Consider the following 15520-nt stretch of genomic DNA (forward strand, 5'->3'; position numbering starts at 1 on the left):
AGGAACTTGACTTCCGGTGAGCTCAATACCCACATTTATATATCCAGGAGCTAATTATTGACTGAGCTTTTGCCTCATGAATATTTACAGCACCTTGAGGGACCATGAGTCTTAATATTGACTGAAACTCAGTCAATGTATGTACTGTTATTTTGTGCAGACTAGTACCTTGTGCAAGCAGAGTGGTTTTTAAGGGATGACAGCAGGGCTGTGTAGTTAGAGCTCTGCACTGCTGACTCTATGACAAAGCTACACTACTGTTGCATGGTGTGATTTTCAGCTCGAGCAGACATACGCACACTAGCTCTGATTGGGCTAGCATGCTAAAAATAGCAGTTTGGTCGTGGTGGCATGGCCAGCGGCTTGGCCTAGCCAACCAAGTATTACCCCGGCTGAGCTCCTAGGTGCAATCACAACTCAGATTGTCATGGCCTGGACCTGTAAGAACTGGAAGCACTGTAGAGCCACCACTATGCTGATGCCCTTCTGCTGTTCTGTAACAAACAAGGAGCCATGTTGATACAGGTTCAGCGAGACAGAATGAATTCTAAACAAGACCATCAAAGTGATTGGGCGGGAGGGGGAACCCGAGAGTTGACCATGACCAGCTAATGCATATTTAAACACCGCTCACTTTGTCTACACTAAATGCTAAGAAGGGTTTAAAAGCTGGTTAGTTAACACTTTAGATATTTGCCAAGTACTCTTAATTTTTCTAGTCTAGACAGGATGCAAAGGGCATTCTGGCCCAGCCGTTGTCAGGCAGGGAACTGCACTCTGCTGAGATTAAAAGATTCTCCAATGTTGTGATTAAATTCAATGGGTCATTTGCTCCTCTCACACCAGTTTTACATCTGCTACACCAAACCTGGCCATTCAGTAATCATGAATCAGGACCCAGAAATAATGAGATTATTTTGAGATTATTAAAAATAATAATACATTTTGGGTTCTTTGTATTTGCCTTCTGGTTTCTGAACCTTTAGGTGGCTTTTGATTCATTCACTCAAGCTTTTCTCTGCAACCCAGAGGCCTACAGACTTACCTTTTTTTCAAAAAAAGGCAAGATGAGAGTCTCACCTACTCATATGCCTCCAGGACTTTAAGAAGAACACCATATGTCATGAGATTCTCAATAAAATCATGAATTAGCAACACTTGCTTAGAGACCACTTGTAACCATTGCTGGTTGGCATAAGTTAGAGCAGAACTTAGCCTGTTTTAACCTGTTGGGGGCCAGTGCAGATGTGCCATGAGATCCAGGAAGCTGTAACTGGCTCCTGGATAGCTCCTCCCCGCTGTCCTGCACTGAGTGGCTCTCTATATGGAACAGAATCAGGGTCTTACAGACAAAACATCCTCAAATCCAGAAGAGCTTTGTTCAACCCAACAGACTATGCCTCATCCCAGGCATAGCAAACCCACTGGCAGAGATGAAACAGGAAAGAGTGAATCCAGAAACACCAGCCAGGGCCCAGTGGTCCTGAAAAGGTGAGAGAGAAGACAGCAGAGGTGGAGTAATTTCCCTTTTTTTATTATACAGGATTTTATATACAAGGCCACCTTCTTCCCACATATCAGCATCATGGTCAGTTCATAGCAAAAATTGCAGCTCATCTCTCAAAGCCTAGACAACAATGCTACAACGGCTCGGCACAGCACAATGGACAAACAAATGGTACTGGAACTGAAACATGGAAGGAAGAGGAGAAGGAAAAGAAAAGAATGTTCATCCCTTTTAGTCCTCATGATTATTTCCAACGAAGAAATGCAAGTAAAACGTTGTGCTTCAAAAGCCATGCTTATGAGTAGGCCAGGCTCTTTCGGAGAGGGAAGCATGGCCCCATGGCTTGCTTTCCACTCTGTCTCCCTCCTAAAGACTCTGTGAGAGGCCTGGGTTTGAGTGCTGGAGCAGAAACCAGGAGGACGCTGGGAAACTGTTCGAGCAGCTCTCTGTGGTTCTGCTTTGTTTCATCCTGTTTCTTGGAGTTTGGTCAAGGAGAAGACTTGGGCGGCACTCGGGGGGCTGAGGGGGGCCTCCAGTTGGTGTGGCAGTGTGGACTGAGTCTCAACCCCATCAAGCTCTGAAGCCAGAGACTAAGAATAGGCCCAATAAAGTGGGAATCTGTGACCATGCAACAGATGGAAAAGTGGGGGGTCCTTTTACGGACTTTCCTTTGAAGAAACCACCCATGTCTGCTGCTGACCTTTACCTTCTGGGCTGTGAGTGGGCTAAGGCAGTGTGAATTCGGGGTGGGGAGGAAAGCGGATGCTCTAATTCCCTCAGGCCCAGCATGCCGGACACTAACCCTCACAAGTCTTTTACGCTCAGGCGAGTTACTGCATCCCCCAGCCCCATTGCAATACACAGCGATGTGGAGAGCAGCCTGTGGGGTCTGGTGCAGGGACCAGCTCATCCCACCCGCACCACCTCCCAGCCAGACCTTGAAGGCCCAAAAGGGGGCTGGCGCGAGGGATTGTGTGTGACCATGCTGCTATTGGGGATTGAGTTGCCTGCCGAACCATGCACGGGTGCTGGGCCGGAGGGGAAGAGGTGGCATCGCACCCCTCAGTCTGAACTGTTTGATTGTCCAATAAAAGGGTCTCACGCTAGCCACCTGGGTCCACTTTCACCCACACCCCCTTACTCCACAGTGACTGTTTGCCTGTTTACCCTTTAGTTACGCGTTGTCAGTCGGATGGCTAAGAAACCAGACCTCTGAAGACTAAAGGTGCTTTGTTTCCGCTGCTCTGGCTCACTTATTCTCCTGTCGATGGCTTCCTTCTCTCTCTTTGTGCTGACATGCTGGACCAAGGAGCCCAGCGCGCAACAAGGGGTATGCTACTGATTCCCTTACACTCGGAGGTGACCGTGCATCCAAGGTGGCTCATGGGATGAAAAGGACTCAGAACGAGGTGATCAGTTCGGGGAGGAAAGGTGCCCCTCTGCCCCATTCATGAACATGATTATATGTGTGAAACTACAAATTGTCCAGACCAACATACTCATTTCCCCAATTAACAAACACGCCGGCCCCTTCTACCTCAGGAACTAAATTCTTTATTGGATTATGACTAGCTATCTCTCCCCGCCCCTAAGGACAGCTCTACAACGTCCCCGATTCATTTTATAATACAACCTCCATCCCAGAGTGTGGTCAGTGACGGTCATGGAGCATGTGTTTGTCCGCTGCCCAGGCCGGCAGCAGGACTCTGAGGAGCAGGGATCCACTTGGATGACTGGTTTTCTTTGTTTTTGCTTTACAGATGGGTTGAAGATGTCGGTCCATGTTTCTCCTTTGGAATGCCAGGCAGAGATGACAGCAGCCCTGCATTTTATGCTTGTCCGGCTCAGCATGCCAGTCCAGGATATAACCTCGTGCTCTCCTCACACTGGTGTTCATCGCTGTTCCGAACGTGCTACTAGGAGAGAGGAGAGAGAAAAACAGGAGCGTCACTCTCCTTGTGATTTAGGAGATGCATTTAGGGGTCAATCCAGAGCCCAGCTGAGCAGCCAGGCTTGGTGCTGGGAAAAGGCACAGGGTTTGTGGGGAGATGCATCTTCCAAAGCAGCTAAGATACATAAGGGGGAAACGTTTCCCCTGAATCCAGCATGCAACCCTTGGAGACTTGAGAGTTGCACTAGCTATACCTGGTTACTGTAGGCTGGCATCCTCCACATCTGTGGAATGGCTGTTCTCCTGGCGGGAGGGAAAAGGCAACGAGAAACAGAAACAGGAAATCAATATTAGCCCCTCCTCCTGGGCTGTTCCAGCACAGGGAGTTCAATGATTAGCTCAGACCATAGTGGGAGAGATGGGGAGTGGGGAAGGTGTCAAATCATCCAGGAACATGGATGGAATATATAATGTCGCTGGGGAGCAGCAACAGATAGGGTCCCTAGCATGGATATTCACACACCGCATCGAAAGCTTGCAGGGAACATAACAAAAGGCCAAATCCTACAAGTGGTTGCTTGGTGTTTATGGCCTCTCAGTCTCTCCTGTTGAAGCTGTTGCATTCTGGGTAAATAATTAGAGTCCTTGGAGCAGGGGGACTGGATCCTGGGGCTCCACCACCTTGGGGAGGGCTCTAGCCACAGATCTCGCTCTCGGCGTGGTGGGAGCTTTTGAGGGCGACGCTGTGTTTGTTAGGTGCTGTGCACACTAACTTGGCTTCTGTTAGTCTGTGTTTGTTTCTGTTTTGTTATTTGCAGTTTCATTGTTTTAGGGGTGTTGGGTCCCCCCCTTCTCCTTGGACATGTTGGGGGGTTCAGATCAGGTTCAGGGGATCGGCTTCAGATGGGTTTACTTCTTCTCCTATATGTTATGTATGTGGCTAGTATCGTCCGTTTTATGCACCAGCTTTATATGCATGAGCTTTTGCTCAGTGAACTCCTCGCCTGAGGAGATGGATGGTCACGAGAGATGTACCCTCACCTTAGGAGACCTGCAGGGGCAACTCCTGCATTGAACATCTTGGGAAGTCTGCAGCAGCGGAGCTCCCCTCCTACACACCTTCTAAGCTGTGCAATACAGGCCTGATCCAAAGCCCATTAAAGGCAATGGAAGGGATCCCATCAGTTTCCATGGGCTTTGGATGAGGCCCTATGAAGACGCTCCTCAAAAGATGTGTAGAAGGACAGCTCTTTCAGCTAAAGCTTATTTGTATCTGCAGAGGCATAAGCTGACTGGCTCATAGACTCAGATTTTAAGACCATAGCAGATCGTGATGATCATCTACTCTGACTCCTTGCATAACAAAGGCCATAGAACTTCACCCCACGTTCTCTATGTAAATGACATATGCAAAAGAGGCTACATGTAAAGTGTGTCAAACAAAGAAGAGGCTTATTGTGGTAGAGAACAGAGGCTCCAGTCAGGATCAAGGCCTCATTGTGCAAGGTGCTGTACATGCACAGGAAGATCCAGTCCCTGCACCTCACGAGCCAGGGCCGGCTCCAGGCACCAGCCGACCAAGCACGTGCTTGGGGCGGCACCTTGGGGCAGGGCGGCGCTCAATTTTTTATTTTTATTTTTATTTTTTTCGGATTCGGCGGCATGATGCTTGGAGGGGGGGCGGGGCTTCAGGCGGCGTGGTGCTCGGAGGGGGGGCGGGGGCTTCGGGCGGTGTGATGCTCGGGGGGGCGGGGCTTTGGGCGGCGTGGTGCTCAGAGGGGGTGAGGGGGCTTTGGGCGGCGCAGCGCTCGGAGGCGGGGAGGGGCTTCGGGTGGCGTGGTGCTCGGGGGGGCGGGGGCTTCGGGCGGCGTGGTGCTTGGGGGGCGGAGCTTCAGGCAGTGTGGTGCTTGGGGGGGCGGGGTCTGGCACGGTGCGGTGCTCGGAGGGGGGGCGGGGGCTTCAGGCGGCGCTGGGGGTCGGGGCTTCGGGTGGCGTGGTGCTGGGGGGGCGGGGATTTCGGTGGCACTCGCGGGGTGGGGGGGTACGGCAGGGCGCCGCTCTTCTTTTTTGCCTGGGGCGGCAAAAAAGTTAGAGCCGGCCCTGTCACTAACAATTTAAGCTATGTGGCCCATCTGAACTAGGGTTGCATCCATCTGGCTTTCACCCAGACAGTCCGGGTTTTGACTTCTGTGTCTGGGTGCCATTTAGGGTTCCCAGGTGTCTGGTTTTTGGGGACCTGGCAACCCCAAATGGCACCCAAACCAAAAGTCTGGTTACTGCAGGGGTGGGGGAGGGGCCAGATCATTAACCCATGCCAGACCTTGCTCAGTCAGGCTGCAGGCAGGCTCCTTGAGAGGATGCAGCAAACAACAGGGGGAGGAGGGAGAGGAGCGAGTGATGGGGGCTAGGCCTTGGGGGAAGAGGTGAAATGTCTGGGGGAGAGGTGGCGAAGGGGCTGGGGGAGGCTCAAGGGAAGAGGCGGAGCAGGGGCAGGGCCTGAGGGTCCGGTTACCAGAAATTAGAAAGGTGGCAACCCTATAAATCAGAACAGAGGGTGAATAACTTTTTTAGGTATGAGAGACTTCTGGGAAAAAATAATAAAAGGCCCCAGTCTTCAGGGACACCAACAGATGAGGGCTGTTCTGATTAAAGTGGTGTGAATACCTGTTTTTTTTGGTTCACAGGCTGTTTAAAAATAATTTTTTTAATTGTTTGTTTTGGGCTGACCACAAACAATTGTTTTTTGAAAATTTTGGAAAACCAAAAAGAAAAATAATTTGTTTCAGGTCGAAGGCAATGTTATATTCAACATGAAACAGAATGCTTTGCTTCATTTGCCAGCTTTTTTAAACTATAACATTTTTTAAAAGGAGTCCATTTCTGAACAAAAAGTCATTTTGAACTGAAAAATTGAAACATTTTGGTTTTTTTTCAGAATTTTTGTAGGCTTTTTTTCAACCAAAACAGTTTGTTGAAACATGACATGAATTCATGAAATATTTCAGTTGACCTGAATTTGCGTGTTCGGCAAAAAAAGTTTCAGACAAAAAATTTCACTTGGCTCTAGTTCTGATGTTTGTAAGTCAGGGGATACATGGAACGTAAGGAGCCAAAAAACCCATTGGAAGTTATTTCAGAAATGTTTCAAACACTGTGACATAGAGATCAAAATATCTTGAAAAAGGCTTTTGTGATTTGCCTTAACGTTTGTGAGAAAATGCCACCTGGTGGTAAGATGCAGCCTGACAAGCGGCAGGGCCTTTGAGAACTTTTTCACCAAGTTAGAGGACTGTGTGTATTCATTATCAGAGTCTTGCTTTCACCTTAATTTTGGGGAAACAACTGAGCTTTCTCTAATTATAATACGCATTGCAAAAGCTCCTGTCATGGTAGTATCTAAGCAGGATCCTGATCTCACAAAGCACTTAAGCATGTGCTTAACTTTAAACATGTGAATAGCCCAGTTGGCTTCAATGGGAGTAGTCACAACCCCAGATCCACACAGCATAGCGTTAAACATATACTTCATGTTAAGCACGTGTTTCAATCCCACTGAAGTCAACGGGACTTAAGCACATGTGTAAAGTTAAGCACATGCTTAAGCGCTGCCTTTAGTTGGGATGGGCATAAGTGCATGCTTCAGTGCTTTCCTGAATCAGAGTGTTTTGCTGGGTTGAGGCCCAAGACCCGTGCTGAGAAACAGCTGCCATAATTCCCCAGAGGTGGCCACATTTCAGTGGTGGGTGAAGGAGCTGCTTCTACAGACTTTGCAACCTGCTTTGGGAATTTGGGCTCGGTCTGGATGAAAGACACTCTGCAAATGCAAATCGTTATGAACGCGGTGCTGTAATAACGTATCTGTGCTACTTGTTCCAACACATCTCAGAATCATTTATTACGGAGCAAAGCAATTTGTACAAACCAGGGATTAATTGTTACAAAAGCACAAATAAACATGGCCTGAATGTTCAAGGCTAGCCATTTTTCTTCAGCATCTCTGTGTACAGCAATTAATGTAACGCTTTTCCATCATGGAGGAAGGGCTGGGGTAGGGGAATACAGCTGCAAACAATCACAGCATTAAAGATAGTGATTTATTTTTAAGAAGGAAAAATGACTTTTTCCAGTGGTTTTAATAAGCACCAGTAAAATTAGAGCTGGTTGATTAATGCCCTTAACAGGGCGGGGGCACCTCTCCCATTGCTGCTTACCAGTTCGTCTTCACAGTCATCTCGCGTGAGTCCCTCCTCTTCTCCCTCCTCCCCGTTCAGCGGCTCCTCCGTGGTGATTTCTGCCTCTGATGCTGTGTCGTCCTGGGAGATCTCGCTTTTGTTCCCATCTGCCTTCTTTCGTACCTCTGAGAGACAAGAGACGGGGCAGCAAGGTCAGGGGGATGGAGGAGAAGGAACTGTTTAGAGTTACACTCAAATAGTCCAATGGGGGTCAGATGTACAGAGCCCACGAGGAGCTATTTTATAGATAATTGGTCTGCGTCTCTTCCCACACTGGAATACCTCCACTCACTCGGGTGGAGCTGGCCCACACCGGTGCGTGTGTGTGTGTGGAGAATTGGCTCCAGTGACTCAGCTCTGACCTTCAGCAACCACTTCCACAAATGAGGATGGGGGTCCCATTCAATCTTCTGTGGTGATTTTGTGGTGTGGATGCCAGTCCACTGAGACCCACCCATAGCTCCTCACAACTGTCAGTCATTACACTACCAACCTGGGCTGGATTGGAACCAGCAAAATAGAGGGATAGCAGGCGCCATGTCCTATTAGCTGGTCTGTGAATCACCCAGCTCTGCAGCTGTGGATGTTTTAAGCATTATCCCCCGTTTTCCATGATTCACGGGAATCAGAGCAGGAGTCGGCTACAGTCCAGTAGCTCAGGCTGAGCTACAAAGGGCCTATTTTCCAACACCATCAACATGCTCCTGAAGTTTGTACACTTAAATTCACCCTCTGCACCACCCAAGTCCTCATACAGGATTTAGAAGTGGTGACGAGCCCAGGTGCTTGACCTCTGCATAGGGTAGCATTCCATGCCTGAGTGTTTTAACTTTGAAAAATATATTACAGTAAACCAGGCGAGTAAAACAACTCTGCCTGCTATAGCCAAGCCCTATCCTAGAAGGAAATTAATACAGATTGACTAAGGCACTGCAGCTTGGGCCCTTATACTGCATGCTGACAGTCAGGGTGTTTACCAACCGGGTTGTATCATCTGTTTTAGGATTGGGAATCTTACCCCTTTGGCGAAGAAGTTGGCTGTCTCTGCTGCTAACTCTGAAGGTGAAATCAATTTGTGCCTATGGCTGGTAGCCTGCTTCCCCTAAACTGAGGCCCTGACCGTGCAAAGACTCATATGCCAGCTCGACTTGACTTGTCCCTTTAAAGTCAATGGGGCTATTTGCAGTGCGTAGGGTTAACCCCCTGTGTAAGTCTTCGCAGGACTGGGGCCTGAATTGTTAAAAGTAAAAGCAAGCGAGATCAGAGTGCTTAGATGCACATTGACTCTGCCTCAAGCTAAACCAACTCAGCAGAGCCAGCTCTAGGGGCGAGCAGGGCTGTTGCACTGGGCACCAAATTCCAGGGGGCGCTGTTGTGCTGTGCCTTTTTTTTTTGTTTTTTGCTCTGCTCTGATTGGCCAGCCTTTTTCATTGTTATTTTTCTCGGTTGATTGGCCGGCTGTGGGGTTTGTTGTGTTGTTTTGTTTTGTTTTGTTTTGTTTTTGTTTTCTGCTCAGCCACTTGCGGGCGGTGACACTGAAAACATTTTTCAACCTGGCCAGCAATATGGCTCAAGTCACTCTTGAGAGCCAGGTCAAGGTTACCAGGTGTGCATACCCAAATCTTTGCCAACTAGGGTTGCCAACCCTCCAAAATTGTCCTGGAGTCTCCAGGAATTAAAGACTAATTTTTAATTAAAGATTGTCATGTGATGAAACCTCCCAGAATACATACAACCAAAATTGGCAACCCTAAATGCCAACCCAGCTGGGAGGGTTAGCAGGGACAGGAGGCATAGGATCATTTAGCAGTGAAATTTGAAAGGATGACTCAGCATTGCCAATTCTCACAATTTTATCACAAGTCTCATGATACTTGAAGCCCTAGCTTCTGGAATCATGTGACGATGAGCTAGATTGTCAAAGGTATTTAGACACCTAACAATGCAATGGCACCTCGCAGGATTTTTAAAAGCGCCCATACTTTAAAAGGAATTTAGGCACCTCTCTGTATCTTTAGGCACCTAAATGCCTTTAAATATTTGGCCATATGTGAGTATCTGTTTTCTTTTAAAGTGGAAAGTTTGTTTCTCGACATCTTGGTTGCATAGAAAAGCTTGAAAACATGACACTAGTGTATCCCCAGGGCTCAGAAACCAGAAAACTAGGAACTCCTGCCCCCCAATTCATTATTTTTGACATTTCATGATTTAAAAGTCAAGCTCATGATTTCTGGGGACCTGACATGCTTTCTGAAACTCTTGGGGTTGGCAGCGCTGGATTTCAGAATCAAGATTTACCACGTTTGGTTGTGATTTTTAAGGGGGTTCAGATCTGTGGATGGGGCGGGGGTGGAGGGAGCATACCATTTCTTTTTTACTTGAAATAGGACAACTTTTGAGTGAGCATGGATTGAGTCTTCACTCAGACATGGGTCAATTCTGAAGCATAAATCCCACAAAGTTGTGGGTTTCAATTTCAGGCAAAACTGAATTTACACCAGAAACACGCAAAAACACTGTGTGCAACAATTTCATCATTTAGCAGAAATATGGATTTCAAACTCCTCCGGGTAGGCACCTCATCTCCATTTTGGTCTGTAGTGTACCCAACATGCTCTAGGTCAGGGTTTCTCAAACAAGGGTTGTTGCTTGTGTAGGGAAAGCCCCTGGCGGGCCGGGCCGGTTTGTTTACCTGCCCCGTCCGCAGGTTCGGCCAATCATGGCTCCCACTGGCCGCGGATCGCTGCTCCAGGCCAATGGGAGCTGCTGGAAGTGGTGGCCAGTAAGTCCCTTGGCCCACGCTGCTTCCAGCAGCTCCCATTGGCCTTGAGCAGCGATCCGCAGCCAGTGGGAGCCGCGATCGGCCAGACCTGCAGACGGGGCAGGTAAACAAACCGGCCCGGCCCGCCAGGGGCTTTCCCTACACAAGCGGTGACCCTTGTTTGAGAAACCCTGCACTAGGTGCTATATAAACACACAATAACAGCATGTTGGAAAGTGGTGATCCAATGGGGTAATAATTTAAAGTAACAGCCAATACAAGAATACAGGCCTCAAGCGCCCAAAGAATGGCCTGCAAAGTCGAAATAACTGGTTTTGAAATGGACTGCTCTGCATTTGAGCTCCTTGCCCCCTCTCAGTGCCATTATGTGCAGTTAACTGACCTGTGGATGATTTCTGTTCTTCAGCAATCTGCTCCAATCTGCCCAGAAGAGCATCAATGTTGGATTTGATCTGTGTCAGCTCGGTTTTGATTGTCTGCAGCTCATTGCATTTCACTTCAAAGAAGAGAGGAAGAAAGACAGGCTTTATTCCACGTTGTTATTTTACATATTAGCGTTTGATTGGGGTTTTTTTTAAAAGATTTAGGATTAGTCACAAAACCCTAACAGAGCTTGGCAGCCACAGCAACAATGTGGAAATCTCCCAGAAACTGGGACGGAGGGAATGCAATCAGGGATGATCTGGGTTGTCAACTTGGGAATTGTTCTGTGTCACTGAAGAGAGGCGGTGGGGACTGCTTAAATGGGACATACTAGGAAATGAGATGGATATAACGGGGGCAGCCAGCAATGCACTCCCAACAGGAGTTAGAGCTGGAGGCTGTTGTAACTGTCTAAATATTATGCACACACGTAAACCCATTGCACAGAAATCCTGGGGCTGCCCGCCGGCCTGCTCCATTCACTGGGGGCCGGGTGGAATGCCGGGGGCCCTTTCCAAGAAACACAGACTACTGACAAGTGGGACAGGTTGAGACTTTTGGGAAAAGCCCATCGCCCCTTTGCTGTCCCAGAAGTAACCCGCTCCTCTGGCCTGCCTTTCTGACATGCTTCACTGCCTGCTGTAAGTTACTGACCATGCCCTTGGGCGACGCGGTACCAACAAGGGGGAGACAGGAGGTTAAGCTGCGGCCTGGGTGGAACTGGTATGAAGCCAGCATGGGCTGGGAACCACTGTTGTAAGGCTCAAACAGTTCCTGGCTAGCAGCGCTCTCCTCAGTCTCCATATTACACTCCCCATTCCCAGCCACTAGCCAGCAGCACAGTAACTTTCCTTTCTAGGAACAAATTACAGTGTCCCATTCCTGCACACAGAGCTTTGATCACTTGGGCCAGCAGTCTGGGAGCGGGGCTGCTGCTGTCCATACCAGAACTCACATGAGCCTGCTGATGTTCCCAGCGCAGGCCTGCAAGTCCACATTCCAGGACAATTACAAAGTCCCAAACTGACTTTGGATGTTGGATCTGTATACGCAGAGCCTGCGTTGGCATGTGCCAATGGGCATATGTGTGAGCAACTGGGCAGCTGTGCACACCAACAGGAGAGGTGCACAGCTACCCAAATGGCATGCACAAATGCACTGCCAGCAAATCTGGAGGGTGTAACAGATGCAGTTGCACATTTAGTACGTCTATTTGAGGCAGAACCGTTGAAAATCCAGCCTGCATCTTCACCCCTCCCCTTTGGAGACCAGTGAGAAGGCTTGGGCTGATTATGACAGGACCCACTTGCTGCACTTGCTGCCAGTCACCTTAGGGCAGGGAGAGGCCCAGGACCCACATGCTGGTGCCCCTGGAGCAGGTATCTGGAGGGTTACATTTTGTACCTTACCCAACTTGTAGCAATGTCTGCCCCCCTGATTTCGGTTTATTTCACCCAAACCTGTCAGCAGGTGGCTGTGCTATTCCTAACTGGGACGGGTAAAACCCTGTATCTTGGCCTTACCCACAGACTCCAGGTGCATGATCGTTTCAGCGGGTATACATTTACCATAGCTCCTTGTAATTCTTTGCGTGAAATCCTGGTCTCACTGAAGTCAATTGGAACCACTGACTCCCAGGATTTCACCCTTTGTGCAACACAGAACCTTGCTAGCTTCTCTTAATTCACCTCTTATCAACTACTGACTGTATATCGGAGAGTGAAAGTGACACAACAGGATTTAAAAGAAAGGAAGGTCAGCGCATCCCTGGGTATTCGTCCTTGGTTTGTTTGGAAAAGCAGTGGAACATTTAGAAGACTTCACAGTACATGTTGCACGGTATATTGTGTAAAGGTCTTAGAAATATGAGGCCTCATTACAGATCTGTGCCAATGAGTCTGGGTTGAGAGGTGGGGTGAGACTGACTTTATGAGTGTGAGTGATGGGGTATGCAAAATAGCCAAGTGTGAATTAGAAGGGCTTGCCTGTATACATACTGCATTTCATCCAGAGATCTTGCAGCTCCTTACAAAGTAGGTTGGTGTCATTATCCCCATGTTACAGATGGGGAAACTGAGGCACAGGAAAGGAAACTGACTTGCCCAAGGTCACGCAGTAGGCCAGTGGTAGAATTAAGAACAGAACCCAGTTCTTCTGAGTTTTGCTGCCCTGATCTCAGTAATAAACAATGCTGCCGCTTTATCGTTCCCAGCTCCCTATTATTGCAGGTGCCGTTATATGTGAGCAGGTACAGCTCGTTTTACTGGTGATCTGAGCCAAAGACCCATTCAGTCACTCTGAATATTAGGTTTACGTATTTTTATATTTTATTTTAATCTGTGGTAATTTATCCCTGGGCTCCTGACAAATTACCAATATGACCCTTGCTCTTCCAAAGAATGAGCACCCTGCTCTGAATTCCAGGTCAGCTCTGGGTGTATTTACTTAGTGTAATTAAGGAGAAAGCACAATCTAATGGGTAGAGCATGGGACTGAGAGGTAGGACACCCGGGTTCTATTCCCAGTTCTATCAGTGATTTGTCCAATGATTTAGGGCAAGTTGCTTTCCATCTCCATGCCTCAGTTTCCCCATCTGTAGCATGGGGATAATAACATTCACTGTCTCACAAGGGGGCTGTGAGGCTTAATTGATCAGAGCTTGGGAAACGCTTGGAGTTTCTCAGCGGGGCAGCGTTTTATAATCTACTGTGCCTGTTTTAGTGCACTCAGTGATGGGGACATACAGGTGATTTGATGGGATGTTTGCACCTTGTCCCTTGTATTTGATCTACCTGCGTACATAATACTCACATTTTAATTTGGCAGAGCTGTTTGCAATGGCGGCCGATCTGGCGAAAAGTTTGACGGGGAGCGTTGCTTTTACGCGTCGGACTAAGGGGATGGTCACCCGGGGACGCTTCACAGGAACCACCCTGGGGACAGGAGAGACCCGGCCTCGATACTCGAAAAGCCTGTGTGTCAAAACAGGTTACAGTCTGCAAACAGTGGAGTGAAAGCCACACTTTCAGCATGAAACGGGACTTGGGAGATAGGCTAGCAAGAGCCACAAAGGGGAATGGTACATAATCATGCCACTAGAGGTTGCTGCCGCTACACACAAACGAACAGCCGCGGCGTGACACCGAGAGTAGTGAGAGAAGGTGGGGGAGGTGATATCTTTTATTAGACAGACTTGTGTTGGTGAGAGAGACACAAGCTTTCGAGCTTACCCAGAGCTCTTCTTGTCTCTCTCACCCACAGAAGCTGGTCCAATAGAAGGTATTACCTCACCCACCTTGTCTCTCTAGTACCCTGGGACGAACACGGCTACATCACCACTGCAAACACCCTGCTTAGTGACAGAAAGGAGCCAGGACTCCGGCATACAGTTTGACTGTACACGTTTCAGCCCTTATGCTGTCAGTTTCTCTGCATGCTGAGATCACTCTCGCTAACCGCAGGTGGTCTGTTATTTACTGGGTTTTGTTAACCTGCCCCTGAAGGTTTTTGTTCTCAGAAATAATTGAGGGGGTCAGGACCCTGTAAGGGCTGGGGTGCACTTACAGGGGAAGGACCTTTGGTTCCTCTCCCCCCTTTCCATTCTTCCCCTTCTCCTTCCTTTGCAGTTCCTCTCCCCTCCCCACAACCTCCCAGCCATCCCTGTTTATACCCCGTGTCGCAGGGAGCTGGCAGGACAGAGGGGGCAAGTGACCTTTGAGATTGTCCATGGCCTGGCCTGGCCTCTGCCGTTGTGAGATTTGACACGAGCAGAGGGGATGCCAGGACATTTCTCAAGGCTACATCCAGACAGGTGGATGCCCTGTTCCCTCCTCTCTGCCTCCAAACCATTCCCCTCCAGCCAAGTGGCATCTTTTCAACATGAGTAGCCACTAGCTTCAGCAGCGCTGAGCAGGCCAAGGATAACAGGAATCCCCAAGGCCTGGTGGGGGAATGGCAACCTGAGAGGCAGTGCGAGGGGGAAGGGGAAGGCAGGCAGCTGAGGAAGGCGAGGAAGGCTGGACGGCAGCCCGGGCATAGCCACAGAGCCCACTATGTAGAAACTCACCAGATCTGTTTAGGAGTCCTAGCTGCTTCCTTTACTGATGCAAACAGGTGTTTGCTCCTTGGTCTCCCTGCGGAACCAAGGCAGCTCCAGCGGAGCAAGCTGGAGTCTGCCCTGCTCTGCGTGGTGTTGGCCAAAAGTGTTCGTTAATTTCTGATCCCAGAATCTTTATTCCCGAGAGGGGGTTCAGCTCCATGCCTGAGGGTGAAACTCCCTCCCTGCCGGTGCAGACAGCCAGCACAAGGTCTAGGCGCCACTGACGGTGAACGTTACACACCTTTCTGGAAATCACAGAGAGTAACAGAGGGACCCAAAAAACCAAAGGCCCAGTCTCAGCTCGGCTTCTTTTACACTGCTGCTGAAGGGCTCCTAAGTGGTTCCTGGGCCTTGTGCTGTCTCTGCACAGGGGGGAACATCACCCCAACGTTGCCATTTAGAAAAACACACCCTCCCACCTGTCTGCTGAGAAGCTTTGCGCTCCAAGACACAGAGGGACTGATCCTGTGAGGATCTGGGGGCATGAATGAAGTCAGTGGAAGTTGCGGGGGCACTCATGGCCCTGCAGCAGTCCCTGCCTGAGGACAGCAGCACATTGAAAGTTACAGACCGGAGACACGGACAT

The 15520-nt window shown here is 49.0% G+C and overlaps 1 protein-coding gene across 5 annotated transcripts in view; it reads right to left on the reverse strand.

Moving 5' to 3' along the window:
* Positions 1-1517: 1517 nt before the first annotated feature.
* RALY (RALY heterogeneous nuclear ribonucleoprotein) overlaps positions 1518-15520 on the reverse strand; it is a 281278-nt gene continuing 267275 nt past the window's right edge. For 2 of the 5 annotated variants that reach the window (XM_054046431.1, XM_054046432.1), the window contains exons 6-9: positions 13647-13807; positions 10795-10908; positions 7610-7755; positions 1518-3420 (exon numbers count right to left, since the gene is read on the reverse strand). In XM_054046431.1, the coding sequence (XP_053902406.1) occupies positions 3352-3420; positions 7610-7755; positions 10795-10908; positions 13647-13807 (490 nt within the window). In that variant the 3' untranslated portion in view covers positions 1518-3351. Of the gene's footprint in view, positions 3424-3652; positions 3702-7284; positions 7461-7609; positions 7756-10794; positions 10909-13646; positions 13808-15520 lie in introns of those variants that run through there. The other 3 variants (XM_054046430.1, XM_054046434.1, XM_054046433.1) reach the window with 3 other exon arrangements.

The sequence above is a fragment of the Malaclemys terrapin genome, chromosome 12 (genome assembly GCF_027887155.1).
Source record: "Malaclemys terrapin pileata isolate rMalTer1 chromosome 12, rMalTer1.hap1, whole genome shotgun sequence".
NCBI lineage: Eukaryota > Metazoa > Chordata > Testudines > Emydidae > Malaclemys > Malaclemys terrapin.